The sequence below is a fragment of the Oncorhynchus gorbuscha genome, linkage group LG07 (genome assembly GCF_021184085.1).
Source record: "Oncorhynchus gorbuscha isolate QuinsamMale2020 ecotype Even-year linkage group LG07, OgorEven_v1.0, whole genome shotgun sequence".
NCBI classification, from domain to species: Eukaryota; Metazoa; Chordata; class Actinopteri; order Salmoniformes; family Salmonidae; genus Oncorhynchus; species Oncorhynchus gorbuscha.
Genome location: NC_060179.1, coordinates 26783273 through 26799446, shown reverse-complemented (window position 1 = coordinate 26799446; position 16174 = coordinate 26783273). Strand labels below are relative to the sequence as shown.

General features: G+C 42.1%; 1 protein-coding gene across 4 annotated transcripts in view; it reads right to left on the bottom strand.

Moving 5' to 3' along the window:
- Nucleotides 1-16174, bottom strand: part of LOC124039718 (rho GTPase-activating protein 21-like) — a 61322-nt gene that overhangs the window by 25097 nt on the left and 20051 nt on the right. For all 4 annotated transcript variants that reach the window (XM_046355987.1, XM_046355989.1, XM_046355988.1 and 1 more), the window contains exons 4-6: nucleotides 4811-4903; nucleotides 722-800; nucleotides 90-144 (exon numbers count right to left, since the gene is read on the bottom strand). In XM_046355987.1, the coding sequence (XP_046211943.1) occupies nucleotides 90-144; nucleotides 722-800; nucleotides 4811-4903 (227 nt within the window). The remainder of the gene's footprint in view (nucleotides 1-89; nucleotides 145-721; nucleotides 801-4810; nucleotides 4904-16174) is intronic.

The window sequence follows — 16174 nt, the reverse complement described above, 5'->3', positions numbered from 1 at the left end:
CAAGTGACTTCAATTCTCTAGTCAACAATAATCAAAGAAGATACTCAAGCACAAAGTTAGGAGGACGGTCTTAAATTAATTCGACTTACCAACTGCAAAATGTCCTCATCTTTTGGCATCACACATAGTTCCAACGAGGTGTCGCTGTGAGAGGGACAAAAGTAGTAGAGATTCCGCTTATGAGTTGGAGCAGTAGTGTGCACAATCAACATAGTTCATGTAACAACTAAACCTTTTTTTGTATAGTTTAGGCTTAGCTTTAACGTATGTTCATGAGTAGGAGGGTAAAGGTTTAGTAACATTGGGAACTGACAGTTATATATGCCATGGGCGCATGGATTGCTCAACAATGTCTGTGTGCCAATTTCCAAGGAATGTTAAATGGGTAGAGCAACATTTGAAAAAGTGCCTGGAGAAACTGCATTTCAGTGACACCACATAGCACCCTTTGAATTTCCAGAGAAGGAAACGGTTTATGTTTCATTTAAAATATTTAGTTTGAATGATTAGAATAACAAAAGGCTGTTCATTTTCACTTAATCTAATCTCGATAGCACCGAAACGAGACAAGGTTTTTGAAATGTGCATAGCCTTAAATACTTTAATAAGGCACTTCCTGGTAAGGTTTCCTGCAACCTATTAGCATTGTTTCAAAATAACCCCCCTTCTTCATGTAAAACTCCATGAGAGTGATGTTTAAGAGAAGCAGGCAGTCCCTTACCTGTTCTGTATCAAAGCGATCACTTGGGAGTACGTCTTTCCAATGATACTTTCTCTGTTCACCTTTACAATCCGGTCCCCTGAAGGGAAGAGAATTCACATTGAAAACACATTGAATGTGTCTCCAATGGACATGTAGCATATGAAAAGAAAAACACAATTATTGACAGTGGATGGTTGCAACGCCATATGACAATTTTAAAATGTGATGCTGTGTGCCCAATAATCCCTCATTTTGGGTAAGGATGTAGCTCTCAGTACTGTAGCATTTCCCCTCACACAGATAAGACTGTGTTGGGATCAAAGGGGAATAGTGACACGGCATAAATGTGTTTATAGTCAACCCTACTGTACACGTTGCCTATGTCCCAAATTAAAATGACACCCTATACTCTATATATAGCGCACCCCATAGGGCTCTGGTCAGAAGTAGTGCACTTTATAGGGAATAGGGTGCCATTGAGGACGCAGAGCTTTTCATTCAAGTTTTCGGGAAGAGGATATCTACAGGAAGCTGGTTAGAGGGAGTTATGGACAGAGTAGAGCTAATTGTGGGGAAACCAGTGCACTCCCCTTTCCCAGGAAAGTGGCTATTCAGTAGTAAAAGAGAAAGCTAGGCTGTGTGTCTGTGCTAGGGTTGAATAACGGAAACCGGGATACCAAGATCAGCCACCCAGAACCACTCCCTTTTCCCAGTATAAATAACTGTGAGAAACCAATAAATTATAATAAATAATTCCCATGAACAGCACGACGTCAAATAGAACTGTTAAACTATATGCAATGTCTAAATCTGGCTTCTCTACGGGACACAGCCTGCCCTCTGCTATCTGCATGATCAATCATCAATGCTCAGGGTGGGGACAGATAGCGCATCTCAGTATGGAGGACAGTTCACAATGAGTGTACAATACACAAACGTATGTGGACACCCCTTCAAATGAGTGGATTCGGCAATTTCAGCCACACGATTGCTGACAGGTGTATAAAATAGAGCATACAGCCATACACTCTCCATAGACAAAACGGTGGCAGTAGAATGGCCTGTACTGAAGAGCTCAGTGACTTTCAACGTGGCACCGTCATAGGATGCCACCTTTCCAACAAGTCAGTTCGTCAAATTTCTGCCCTGCTAGAACTGCTCCGGTCAACTGCAAGTGCTGTTATTATGAAGTGGAAAAGTGAGGTTCAAAGAGAAATGGTTTGCAGAGATCGGTGTGGAATAACTTGACTGGCCTGCACAGAGCCCTGACCTCAACCACGCTGAACACCTATAGGGTGAATTGGAACACCCCACGGTGGGTCAGGCCTAATCGTCCAACATCAGCGTTAACAAATAACAAAACAATATATACAGTGGGGCAAAAAGTATTTAGTCAGCCACCAATTGTGAAAGTTCTCCCACTTAAAAAGATGAGGCCTGTAATTTATCATAGGTACACTTCAACTATGACAGACAAAATGAGAAAAACAAATCCAGAAAATCACATTGTAGGGTTTTTTATGAATTTATTTGCAAATTATGGTGGAAAATAAGTATTTGGTCAATAACAAAAGTGTTTCAATACTTTGTTATATACCCTTTGTTGGCAATAACAGAGGTCAAACATGTTCTGTAAGTCTTCACAAGGTTTTCACACACTGTTGCTGGTATTTTGGCCCATTCCTCCATGCAGATCTCCTCTAGAGCAGTGATGTTTTGGGGCTGTTGCTGGGCAACACAGACTTTCAACTCCCTCCAGGTCATGCCACAGCATCTGGGCCACTCCAGAAGGCATATTTTCTTCTGTTGAAGCCATTCTGTTGTTGATTTACTTCGGTGTTTTGGGTCATTGTCCTGTTGCATTACCCAACTTATGTTGAGCTTCAATTGGCGGACAGATAGCCTAACATTCTCCTGCAAAAGGTCTTGATAAACTTGGGAAAACATTTGTCTGTCGATGATAGCAAGCTGTTCAGGCCCTGAGGGAGCTAAGCAGCCCCAAACCATGATGCTCCCTCCACCATACTTTACAGTTGGGATGATGTTGAAGTGCTGTACCTTTTTTTTCTCCACACATAGTGTTGAGTGTTCCTTCCAAACAACTCAATTGTAGTTTCATCTGTCCACAGAATATTTTACCAGTAGCACTGTGGAACATCCAGGTACACTTTTGCAGACTTCAGACGTGTGGTCTTTTTGGACAGCAGTGGCTTCTTCTATTGTGTCCTCCCACGAACACCATTCTTGTTTAGTGTTTTACGTATCTTAGACTCGTCAACAGAGATGTTAGCATGTTCCAGAGATTTCTGTAAGTTTTTAGCTGACACTATAGGATTCTTCTTAACCTCATTGAGCATTCTGCACTGTGCTCTTGGTGTCATCTTTGCAGGATAGCCACTCATAGGGAGAATAGCAGCAGTGCTGAACTTTCTCCATATATATAACATTTGTCTTACCTGGACTGATGAACATCAAGGCTTTTAGAGATACTTTTGTAACCATTTCCAGCTTGATGCAAAGTCAACTATTCTTAATCTAAGGTCTTCTGAGATATCTTTTGTTCGAGGCATGGTTCACATCAGGCAATGCTTCTTGAGAATAGCAAACTCAAATTTTGTGAATGTTTTTAGCTTTTCGAGAAGTCATTAGCCTAGGGGTTCACATACGTTTTCCAACCTACACTGTGAATGGTTAAATTATGTATTGAATATAGACATGAAAAATACAATAATTAGTGTGTTATTAGTTTAAGCACACTATGTTTGTCTATTGTGTGACTTAGATGAAGATCAGATCAAATTTGATAACCAATTTATGCAGAAATCCAGGTAATACCAAAGGGTTCACATACCTTTTCTTGCCACTGTATATATGTGCCAGCCTACTAATTATACAAATGTAAAATATTATATTTTAAAATCAAATTCACTAGCCTATAACTGGAACTTTGTGGGTCGCATGTTCTGCACCAGCATGGCATGTTCTCGCCAACCTTCATGGCTCCAATGAGGTTCAAATTCTAATCCATATAATACAGTATAATACAATACAGTCCACACATTCAAAAATATTAGGCTATTGGAGCATGTTTAATGTATTACCCAAGAGAGCACAGCGACATCTAATGTCCTCAATGTTTTTCTGTTGTGCATAATGTGCGGTAGCCTATATTTTTATTTATTTATTATTTTACCTTTATTTAACTAGGCATGTCAGTTAAGAACAAATTCTTATTTTCAATGACGGCCTAGGAACAGTGAGTTAACTGCCTGTTCGGGGGCAGAACGACAGATTTGTACCAGCTGGGGGATTTGAACTTGCAACCTTTTGGTTACTTGTCCAACGCGCCCCATAGCATAGGCTATGTATTGGATAACGGCTTGGGCTCATAAAATGTCCTTATTTGTATGGCTCATCAGGCTTAGGTAGCATCAGGCTTGAATGTTCATGTTGATGATCAAAGCTCTAATCAAATCCAGATATATTTATACGTTTTAGAATGACACTTCCAGTTTCGGCAGGAAATACCAGGAAGTAATTTATTCTTGGATGGAACATTTGTAAAAATACCGGGAAAATAGTAAACCCTAGCCTGTGCCACTTTACCGTTCCTGCCATGTAGGCAACCAACAGCACTGAGAGTACAGTGGCATTGCATGCGTATATGGTGACCACATTCTCTGATTTGGCTTTAATTAAATTAGATGACAAGACAAATCTTTGTTTTGACAACAAGCAATTGATATAGAAGTGAATGTGGTCTTGAGAATCCACAAGCGTCAGAGAAAAGTATCTATATTGTGTTGTCAAATCAGGGGCAGCAGGTAGTCTAGTGGTTAAAAGCGTTGGGCCAGTAACCGAAAGGTCAGCAAGGTGGAAAAATCTGCTCCTTGAGCAAGGCAGTTAACCCCCAACAATAACTGCTCCCCAGGCGCCTATGATGTGGATGTCGATTAAGGCAGCCCCCCACACCTCTCTGATTTAGAGGGGTTGGGTTGAATGCGGAAGACACATTTCGGTTAAATGCATTCATTTGTGCAACTGACTAGGTATCCCACTTCCCTTTCCCAAATCAGTGGCACTAAACATGAGTCATGCTGTTGTTACCTGTACAGAGTCCAGCTCCGTGGGCAGGGCCTCCCTCCTTCACTTGCTTGACGAAGATAGTGTCCATTGGCTCCAGCCTGTTCCTCTGTCTCCCTGGAAACGGAAAAAGCGCAACGGGGGTCAGGTGCCATGGTGCAGAGCCAAGGGACTATCACTACTAGGATTAGAGCTAGCTACATCAATAGCATTACAGCTTGCTGGCACTTTCAAATGTTAGCATAGGTACACATCTAACATATGAAAACATGGTCTAGGGAGGGAGAAAGAGTTCTCATTTAAAGAAGAGGGAGAGCTCTCTTTTCAGATGAACACAGCAGGGTTTACTCAGCTGGAACCACACACTGCCAAGAGGCCAGACAAGACAGCAGTGTTTCTACACGCCATTGAAAAGTTTGTTTATCTGAATAAATTGCACGCCTCTATCTAAATAAATAAATAAATACAAAATAAATAAAAAAGTTGCAACATCTGCATCATAACACATTAACATAGGCTTCTCAACACAGACCCCTACTTTTAGTGTTCAGCGTCCCAAATAATGGGGTGAACCCTGAATTGCGCTTAAGGCAAATTTGAACTTAAAATAGTTAATGCATGACTAAGTCAACATTTTACATAAATGCCTCAAGGTTAGCATTCCTCCCTCTACCTATAGCAGGGATCATCAACTAGATTCAGTCGCGTGCCAATTTTTTCTTGAGCAGAAGGTCGGCAGGCCGGAACATAATTGCATATGAACAGCAAGAAGCCCAAACCGATATGTTTACTAATGATTATAAGTAATTGTTTTACTAACTTTGTCTATTAAACTTTCTATATCTCCTCTTTCCAACGGTCATTTGATGCCTGAACAGCTCATACCTAGATGCACAGGGGTGTAGAGCACTTTAGGCTTTTGCACTTCAGTAAAAAAAATAAAAATAAAATAAACCTCAGTCATTCTATAATTTCAAAACCAAAGTGCTGGAGTACAGAGTCAAAACAACCAAAAAAATGGATCGCTGTCCCAATGCTTTTGAAGCCCACTGTATAGGACTGATACCGGATGACATACCTAGTTTAAAATTATGTCCATCTGATAGTTCCAGTAATAAAGTTGTCGATGACGCATGACTTTGTGCTTGGCTAGCAACTGGAAATGGGGGTTACGCCTAGTAACCAAAGAATGACATGGCGCCAACGCAACGGGAGTAACCAACGACCTTGCGTCACCTACACACAATACCCAATAATGTGAAGGCAGAATTACATTTTTAGAAATGTTAACAACTTAAAAATGAAAAGCTGAAATGCCTGGAGTCAAATCAGTATTCAACACGTTTAGTCATTTAGCAGAAGCTCTTATCCAGACTTACAGTAAGTGGTAGGTGCATACATTTTTCATACGTTTTCCCCCGTGGGAATCGAACCAAGCGTTGCAAGCGCCATGCTCTACCAACTGAGCCACACCGGACCTTTGTTAATGCAACTCCTTTGTTACAGCACGCCTAAATACGTTCAGCAGTAAAAATGTGCTGAACAAGTCACATAATAATTGTCATGGATGCAATAATAGTGTTAACCATGATTTTTGAATGACTCCCTCATCTCTGTACCCTGGTTTCTCAAATGATTGCCTCGCCTGGTTTACCAACTACTTCTCTGATAAGAGTTCAGTGTGTCAAATCGGAGGGCCTGTTGTCTGGACCTCTGACAGTGTCTATGGGTGTGCCACATGGTTCAATTCTCGGGCCGACTCTCTTTTCTGTATACATCAATGATGTTGCTCTTGCTGCTGGTAATTCTCTGATCCACCTCTATGCAGACGACACCATTCTGTATACTTCTGGCCCCTCCTTGGACACTGTGTTAACTAACCTCCAGACGAGCTTCAATGCCATACAACTCTCCTTCCGTGGCCTCCAACTGCTCTTAAACGCAAGTAAAACTAAATGCATGCTTTTCAATCGATCGCTGCTCGCCCGTCCAGCATCACTACTCTGGACGGCTCTGACTTAGAATACGTGGACAACTACAAATACCTGGGTGTCTGGTTAGACTGTAAACTCTCCTTCCAGACTTACATTAAGCATCTCCAATACAAAATTAAATCTATAATCGGCTTCCTATATCTCAACAAAGCATTCTTCACTCATGCTGCCAAACATACCCTCGTAAAACTGACCATCCTACCGATCCTCGACTTCGGTGATGTCCTCTATTAAATGGCCTCCAACACTCTACTCAACAAACTGAATGCAGTCTATCACAGTGCTATCCGTTTTGTCACCAAAGCCCAATACACTAGCCACCATTGCGACCTGTACGCTCTCGTTGGTTGGCCCTCGCTTCATACTCGTCGCCAAACCCACTGGCTCCAGGTTATCTACAAGTCTCTGCTAGGTAAAGCCCCGCCTTATCTCAGCTCACTGGTCACCATAGCAGCACCCATTCGTAGCACGCGCTCCAGCAGGTATATCTCACTGGTCACCCCCAAAGCCAATTCCTCCTTTGGTCGTCTTTCCTTCCAGTTCTCTGCTGCCCATGACTGGAACGAATTGCAAAAATCTCTGAAGCTGGAGACTCACATCTCCCTCACTAGCTTTAAGCGCCAGCTGTCAGAGCAGTTTACAGATCACTGCACCTGTACTTAGCCTATCTGTAAACAGCCCATCTATCTACCTACCTCATCCCCATACTGGTATTTATTTTTTTCTCCTTTGCATCCCAGTATCTCTACCTGCACATTCATCTTCTGCCGATCTACCATTCCAGTGTTTAATAGCTATATTGTAATTACTTCGCCACCCTGTATATAGACTTTTTGTTTTCTTTTGTTCTACTGTAATATTGACTGTATGTTTTGTTTATTTCATGTGTAACTGTTGTTGTATGTGTCGAATTGCTACGCTTTATCTTGGCCAGTTCGCAGTTGCAATTGAGAACTTGTTCTCAACTAGCCTACCTGTTTAAATAAAGGTGAAATAAAAATAAATAAATAAAAACACATACAATTATCTGTAAGCTCCCTCAGTTGTGATGAGAATTTCAAAACAATCAACCACAAAGACCAGGGAGGTTTTCCAATGCCTTGCAAAGGGCACCTATTGGTCGACGGGTGAGAATAGTACAAGCAGACATTGAACATCACCTTGAACATGGTGAAGTTATTAATTACACTTTGGATGGTGTATCAATACACCCAGTCACTACAAAGATACAGACGTCCTTCCTAACTCAGTTACCGGAGTGAGGAAGGAAACAACTCAGCGATTTCACAATGAGGCAAATGGTAACTTAAAAACAGAGATTTTAATGGCTGAGATGGGAGAAAACGAAGGATGGATCAACATTGTAGTTACTCCACAATACTAACCGAAATGACAGAGTGAAAAGAAAGACGCCAGTACAGAATACAAGTATTCCAAAACATGCATCCTGCGTGCAATAAGACACTAAAGTAAACCTGCAACAAAACATTTTTGGGATTGGGGCAAATCAACACAACACTGAGTACCACTTCATATTTTCAGGCATGGTGGTGGCTGCATCAAGTTATGAGTATGCTTGTCACTGGTAAGGAATAGGGAGTTTTTTTTAGGATACAAATAAATGTAATAGAGCCAGGCACAGGCAAAATTCTAGAGGAACACCTGGTTCAGTCTGCTTTTCAACAGACACTGGGAGACAAATTCAGCAGGACATAACCTAAAAAAACAAGGCAAAATATACACTGGAGTTGCTTACCAAGACGACGTTGAACATTACTGAGTGACCTAGTTATATTTTTGACTTAAATCAGCTTTAAAATATATGGTAAGAAATGAAAATGGCTGTCTAGCAATGATCAACAACCAACTTGACAGAGTTTGAATTGTAAAAGAATAAAATGTACAAATATTTTACAATCCAAGTGTGCCAAGCTCATAGAGACTTAACCAAAAAGATGCACAGCTGTAATCACTGCCAAAGGTAACATGTATTGACTCAGGGGTGTGAATACTTATGTAAATGAGACATGTTTACACTTTGACATTATGGGGTATTTGTGTGTAGATGTGTGAGAAAAAAAAACATTTAATCCATTTTGAAATCAGACTGCAACAACAAAACGTGGAATAAGTCAAGGGGTATGAATACTTTTTGAAGGCACCTCACAAGCACCACTGTGTTTGTGTGTGTGAAAAGGGGAGGGTGTCACCATAGAGTGTAAGGAAGTGTGTGGGGGTGGTAATGTATTCCTGTGTGTCTATTTGTTTGTCTGAGTGGGTGAGACAAGAGATTGAGGGAGATTTTCTCAAATGTCAGGTGAATTGAGAAGCTGCCGGTCAAATGTCCGGTGACACATTTTCATGACGGAAACCCTGGCCGGTGGGTGCGTGAGTCCCTGGGCTGTGTGCCACGCTGTCAGTTTAAACATTGTACTCTGGACAGGCTGTGGAGACGAGGCAGCTGGAGCTTTGTCTTCTTTAAAAAGATCTTTATTACAAGTGTCAGAACCAAAAGGAGAAGGCAAGCACAACTCTGTAAACAACTCTGTAAATCTCCACAAACAGTCAGCTTCTGACCTAAACATCTCTCTGAACAACATATCCCTGATTCTCACTATTAGTATGGACAGACACGCTGACAGAATTCTGGAAGACCAACGTGTGGAGAGACATGCAAATACAAAGTGTCTCGCATAATCGTGTGCCACTTCTGGAAAGTTATGCATTTTGCTGCCCTAAACTCCATCTTGTGGTGGAAAATACTATGTCAGAGGATGAATGCTTCTGATGAGTAAAGAAATGCTCTGAATAATACATTCATAAAAAATCAGCAAAAACTGATCTTATAGATCTACTCTATTGGTGTTGAATTATCTATTTATTTTGCCAAAGCATTTGCCTACAACAAATGAACACTATTCTGGTGTATTTATGGCAGCCCTATAGCATATCTGCAGTATATGCCTATGGAACCTACAGTACAATGGCAGAAATGACCAAGGTGAGCACAAAACAGACTAAACCTAACCTGCAATGTGACAATTTGTGCATGTTATCCTGTTTGAACTACAAATTGATTTCCACCATAAGAGAAAGACACCTTTATTCCAGCAGATGGCACTAGAGGGCATACAATGAGGAACAAAGTCATTGCTCAATGTTACTTACATGATGAGAGCCGTAGTTGTCCAAGGGCAAAACGGCATTACCCTTCACCTTCATGCTATTTCACTATGTAACACTTTCAAAATGGGTGACAAGTGTGTCGTCCTAATTTGTCTGAAGGATACCATGGAATCCCAGTTCCAAATGACAAGGCTACACTGCTACTTCCATTTGAATAGAAAATGGTTGCAAGTGTCGAAAAAAAAGGGTATGACTGTTTATCTAATTTAAATCTTATTTAATATCTAAAAGGTTAAATAAACTGACTGACAATACTGCTTAAAAAAGAAATATTCACAGAGGACACAAACGCCTCTCTTGCCGAGAGAGAAACCCAAAAGCCTGCTCTTCCCTGTTCCATCAAGAGAAACCTCTCCTCATCCCAATCCAACATCAATTCGACAACGTTCAGATTCGACTGTACAAATTGGATTCTGGAGTTTCCAGCCCTGCAGCTGGATAAGCGAGATTAAAAATCAGGAAATCAACAGCTTTGGATATTTTTAAAGTCCCTATCCTACTAAAGTAGAATGACAGTTGAGATTGATGAAACAGGACAACGTTACATATTTGACCTTTTTAATTCGCAGACAGCTGTTGGCTGGAAAAGGATCAATCTTTTTTTTTTTACTTCGATATAAATATTGCTACAGCCAGATGTAAATAGAAGAATCAGATGTGTTCCATCGAGCAGACCAATAGGCTTTTAGCTGTAGCGATACAGTATGCGGCTTTCCCTTCAAGCTATTACTTGAACAACTAATACAGTTGTTGAAGCATTCTACTAGAGGTCAATGTAGGAGAGGTCGAGTCAAAGAGCAGTGGCTGGATTCGAACCCATGCTGAATATGACATAATATATGTTTTGCGGGGTCAGTACAGCTCCAACTGCTGAACAACAGGCCACAAACTGCTTTAAGTCAAATAATCCATCATAACATGTTATTTTGAACATAATAAAAAGGATAACCTTGCATAAGGCTTTTGCAGTATGTGCTAACATCCTAACTTGGTGGAGGTCTGTCTTGCGCTCTCTCTATAGAGTACGGTTTTCCAGGCAGCGCTTGTCTGCAGTGTAACGCTGCAGCCTGGGCTTCAGCGTTTTGGTTTGGCTGGGCTTCAGCGCTGCGTCAGCTGGTTTGGCTGCGGTCCCTGCATGCGCAGCTGGGCCTGGTTGTGTGGGCTGGCTCCATCACTCTCCCGTTGTTTTGGGTTAGATAATGTTATTCTACAGAGGGGCTGGGAGCAGCGCCCGCCGCCTGCCTGCATTAGCCCGGACAGAATGCAACAAACCCTCTAATATTTTCTTTCCCTCTTTCTCTTGCACGTAGTTACAGGGGCACAATGCACACAAACAATCACATGTGGATGTACGCGCACTCATGCCTCCTCTTCCTCTCTCACGCCCCCTTGTTCTGTCTCTCTATCCCTCTTGCTTGTAGAGGGACAGGCCTCTGCCTGCCAACACTTCAAAAACAACTGACAGAGAGGACTGTGTGTGTAGATGGTAATCTATGACTCTGGTACAACAGGAATGATAAAAATAGGAGGCGCATGATCTCTAGTCTCCATATAAACACTAAGAGAGTGATTCTGCCCCAACCCATGGTGTGCAAAAGTCTGGGAAATAGATTATTATTGGTATATGATCAATGCCTATCAAACTGCTTTCAGCCACAATGCATCTACTTTTAATAACCAATCAGGTTTAATGTTCGTTCAAAGAAACAAAGAAAATGAGTATCATGAAAATCTTCAACCCATCGTAACCAAAAGGTTTTTCCAGTACATAACGGAGACATCAATTAATTGAGTAAAATCCTGTGAGTCAGTTGATGGATAAGGTGCCTTCAGAGAGTATTCATACCCCTTATTCCACATGTTGTTGTGTTACAGCCTGAATTCAAAATGGATAAAAATAAATAATATTCTCCCTCTCACCCATCTGCACAAAATATCCCATAATGACAAAGTGAAAAGCATGTTCTTTGCACATTTATTGAAAATGAAAAACAAATCTCATCTACACAATACTTTGTAGAAGCACCTTAGTGATTACAGCGGAGTCATATTGGGTGTCTATCAGCATTGCACATCTGCATTTAGGGATTCCGCCCCCCATTCTTCCTTGCAGATTTTCTACAAATTTGTATGAGTACCACTTCAGTGTGGTGGCAACACCACTGGCCCCCATGACGGCACACGTGCGACACCTACACTGCTGAAATCATAGGCTAATAGCGATGTTGGTAGAAGACTGCCTTAGTACGAATGGTACTTGGTAATTGGCTACTTTTCAGTACCTAACTAGCAGTATTTGTAATTCAACGACACGTTTTCATGCACATTTTTCACTTGAGAAATACTGCAAACATCTTATTTAGATGTACAATTGCACAACCAAGACCTCATCTGCAAAAATATCCTAATTAATTAAAAGATTTCTTGAGTTAACTTAGATTAATTGTGACAATTTTTTTACATAATTGTTTACTTTTACCCCCTTTTCGTGGTATCCAATTGGTAGTTAGTCGTCTCGTCGCTGCAACTCCCGTACCGACTCGGGAGAGGCGAAGGTCGAGAGCCATGCATCCTCCGAAACACGACCCAACCAAGCCGCACTGCTTCTAGACACATCGCCCGCTTAACCCGGAAGCCAGCCGCACCAATGTGTTGGAGGAAACACCGTACACCTGGCGACCGTGTCAGCATGCATGTGCCGGGCCTGCCACAGGAGTCACTAGAGCACAATGGGACAAGGACATCCCTGCCGGCTAAATCCTCCCCTAACCCGGACCTCTGGCAGTCTCTATGGGGGTGGGTTCAACAAAATTCTGTATCTATCTGGCCCTTCTTTAGACACTGTGCTAACAAACCTGCAAACGAGCTTCAATGCCCTACAACACTCCTTCTGTGGCCTCCAACTGCTTTTAAATGTTAGTAAAACTAAGTGCTTGCTCTTCAACCGATTGCTGCCCGCACCCTCCCGTCCGACTAGCATCATTACTCTGGGCGGTTCTGACCTAGAATATGCGGACAACTACAAATACCTATGTGTCTGGTTAGACTGTAAACTCTCCTTCCAGACTCACATTAAGCATCTCCAATCCAAAATGACATCTAGAATCGGCTTCCTATTTCACAACAAAGCCTCCTTCAGTCAAGCCGCCAAAAATACCCTCGTAAAACTGACTATCCTACCGATCCTTGACTTCGGCGATGTAATTTACAAAATAGCCTCCAACGCTCTACACAGCAAACTGGATGTAGTCGATCATAGTGCCATCCGTTTTATCACCAAAGCCCCATATACTACCCACCACTGTGACCTGTATGCTCCTGTTGGCTGGCCCTCACTACATATCCGTCGACAAACCCACTGGCTCCAGGTCATATATAAGTCTTTGCTAGGTAAAGCCCCTCCTCATCTCAGCTCACTGGTCACCATAGCAACACCTACCCGTAGCACACGCTCCAGCAGGTACTAGTGGTCATTCCTAAAGCCAACACTACCTTTGGTAGTAGGAACAATATCAAGGAATATGACATTTTCTCTGGTAATAGGAACAACATGAATTTGTGCACGAGGCATCAATAATGTGGTGTGACTCCAGTTTCGCCATCAGGTGGAAGACCCCTGTCTCTAGTCAGTCTCACCGGAGCAAAGGAGAGAGCAGGGACCCTGAGAGGAGGGACCCGCTGCTGCCCCCCTCTAACGAGACTGACCATCAGATGCAGGTCCCATCAGTCCAGTATAATAAGTGCTTCAACCACTGATACATTTTGTTATTAAATTTAGAGTTTTGAAATATATGGCCTGAGAACAACAATGTCGTCAGGCCTAGCATAGCCAATATGTTGTGATAATGCACTACGCCTACTGCACAAACCGCATTCTGACAGAAGAGTTTTAAATTAGGTTAATGTTGCATAGGCAACCATTTTTGAAGTCATGTTTAAAAAAACATTTTTTAAAGGGCGGTAGACCATGGCTTGCTTTTTTGACTCCGAAAGTTGATCTTGACTCAATAAAAGGTTGGTGACCACTGCTTTAAGGGAAGAGTTAGCTGGATGGAACTTCGCTAAGGAAGGTTGGGGTTTTTAAAGCCCACCAGAGAATATCGGGGAATTCTACTTGCTTGTGCTATTGCTCCCTCTGCAATCTTTATGGAGGCCGACCAAAATCTGCCAAAAATGAAATAAAAATTGGACATCTCCCGTGAAGACTTTCACACAGAACAAAAAGACAAATATTTTAACAGATGTAGATTTTTATGTTTCTGGAGCGCTTTTTCGTCCCCGAAGTACCACAGCTTCACAAGCATAATACAATATATCTCATGTGTATAGTCCTCTTCAACAGCTAAGTAAAATACACAGCCAGAGAGAGAAAGACTGAACTGGGGGGGGGGTGGCTAGAGAGAGGAAACGAGTTAGAAGACTATTTGAAATAACAGCCGTTCGATATGTATACAATCATTGTGAAAAGCAACAAACAGACATCAACACTTCTAAACACAATTCCACAAACACACACACTTCCCGTCTGTGTGTTTAGATTGGGTTGAGATTCCTCAATCCCAAGCAGGCAGGCAGGCAGGCAGGCAGGCAGGTGTGCAGGGTGTGTGTGTGTGTGTGTGTGTGTGTGTGTGTGTGTGTGTGTGTGTGTGTGTGTGTGTGTGTGTGTGTGTGTGTGTGTGTGTGTGTGCGAGCTCGTTCCTGGGGTTTGAAGGGGTTCCAGCGGCAACACCCAGATAGTCAACATGGGGTGAGGCGAGCGGAGCAGGCCCCCTCTATCCAAACAGCAACTGCCTCATCACACACTGGCCCAAAGTCAAGCAAATAAACTCCACGGCTGCTCTGGAGGGAATATGGGACCGCATGACACAGACTAAAAGGGCTGTCTAGGGCTGAACGAGGAAAAACTGTGGATGGATCTCAATACCGTAAAGTGTTTTTCCTGCCTGTGTCCAATCTAATACACTTAGCTGCTGATCTGAAAGAGCAATATAGTGCGACCCTACCAGTAGATAGACGGAGGAGAAATACATCATACTGAAGTGCTGAGGATGAAACCAAACAAGAATATCACCACTTCATACTGCGGTCCAGCCGATCTTAGAGAAAGCTTGTGGGAGGAAAGCTGAGAGGGAGAGTCTTGCGAAAACCGAGTCTTACATGAAGTAACATTTAACATTTGTGAATCTTGCAGGAGAAATCTAAACTGTTACAGAACAGGACTCAACGTGACTACCATTTACGAGCGTGGTATGAAACATAGGAGGATTTACAGGACCCGGACCAAGGGGGCATTAGGGGCTCTCCAGGCAGGAGGGAACATTATTCATCTTCTATTGCGGAGTGATGAATGGTAGATGCATGTGGGTGCACACGCATTGAAACAGACACAATACCCCTAAGGATGTCACTGTGGGGGCTCTGTGTGTTTTATGTTTCGGGCCCCGTGCCGAGCCTGCGGAATGCGACACGGAGATGGCCAACAAGATGCTTACAGGAATTCTCTCCGCTGCTCAATTTCCCTTTTGTAAGACCAGAATCTGCCTGCTCATGAGCGCACTGTTCCCTCCCTCTCTGCTCTGATAATCACTTCACTTGTCCAGTCATACCATAACCAGGGGTTGTAACTAAAATTATTTTCCAATTGTTTCATTCTGAGCAGAAACACACTTTGTTGCATTCCATTCCACTGTTCCGACCGGCAAGTACAGGTTTATAAGGTTCCCTTTTTGATTGTTATTTTACCCCTTTTCTTCCTAATTTCGTGATATCCAATTGGTAGAATCGAACCCGGGTCTGTAGTGACGCCTCTTGCACTGCGATGCAATGCTTTAGAACGCTGTGCCACTTGGGAGATTCTGTTCCTTTTTAACCAGTAAAATCAAGCGTTTTTATTTTTTTTACATTTAGCTCATTAAGTTACTTCACCAATAAGTGGGGACAGAGCAGGCAAGTTAGTTGTTTACATGCGTGATAGACAGACAAGTGTAGCCTATGGCACAAGATGTAACTGAAATTTTGCCGGTGGGTAGAGTGAGCAGTAATGTAAAGTACTAAGGTAAAAATACTTTAAAGTACTACTTTAGTAGTTTTTGGGGGTATCTGTACTTTATTTATATTTTTGGCAACTTTTACTCTACTATATTCCTAAGTAAAATAATGTACTTTTTACTCCATACATTTTTCCTGAAACTCAAAAGTATTTGTAACA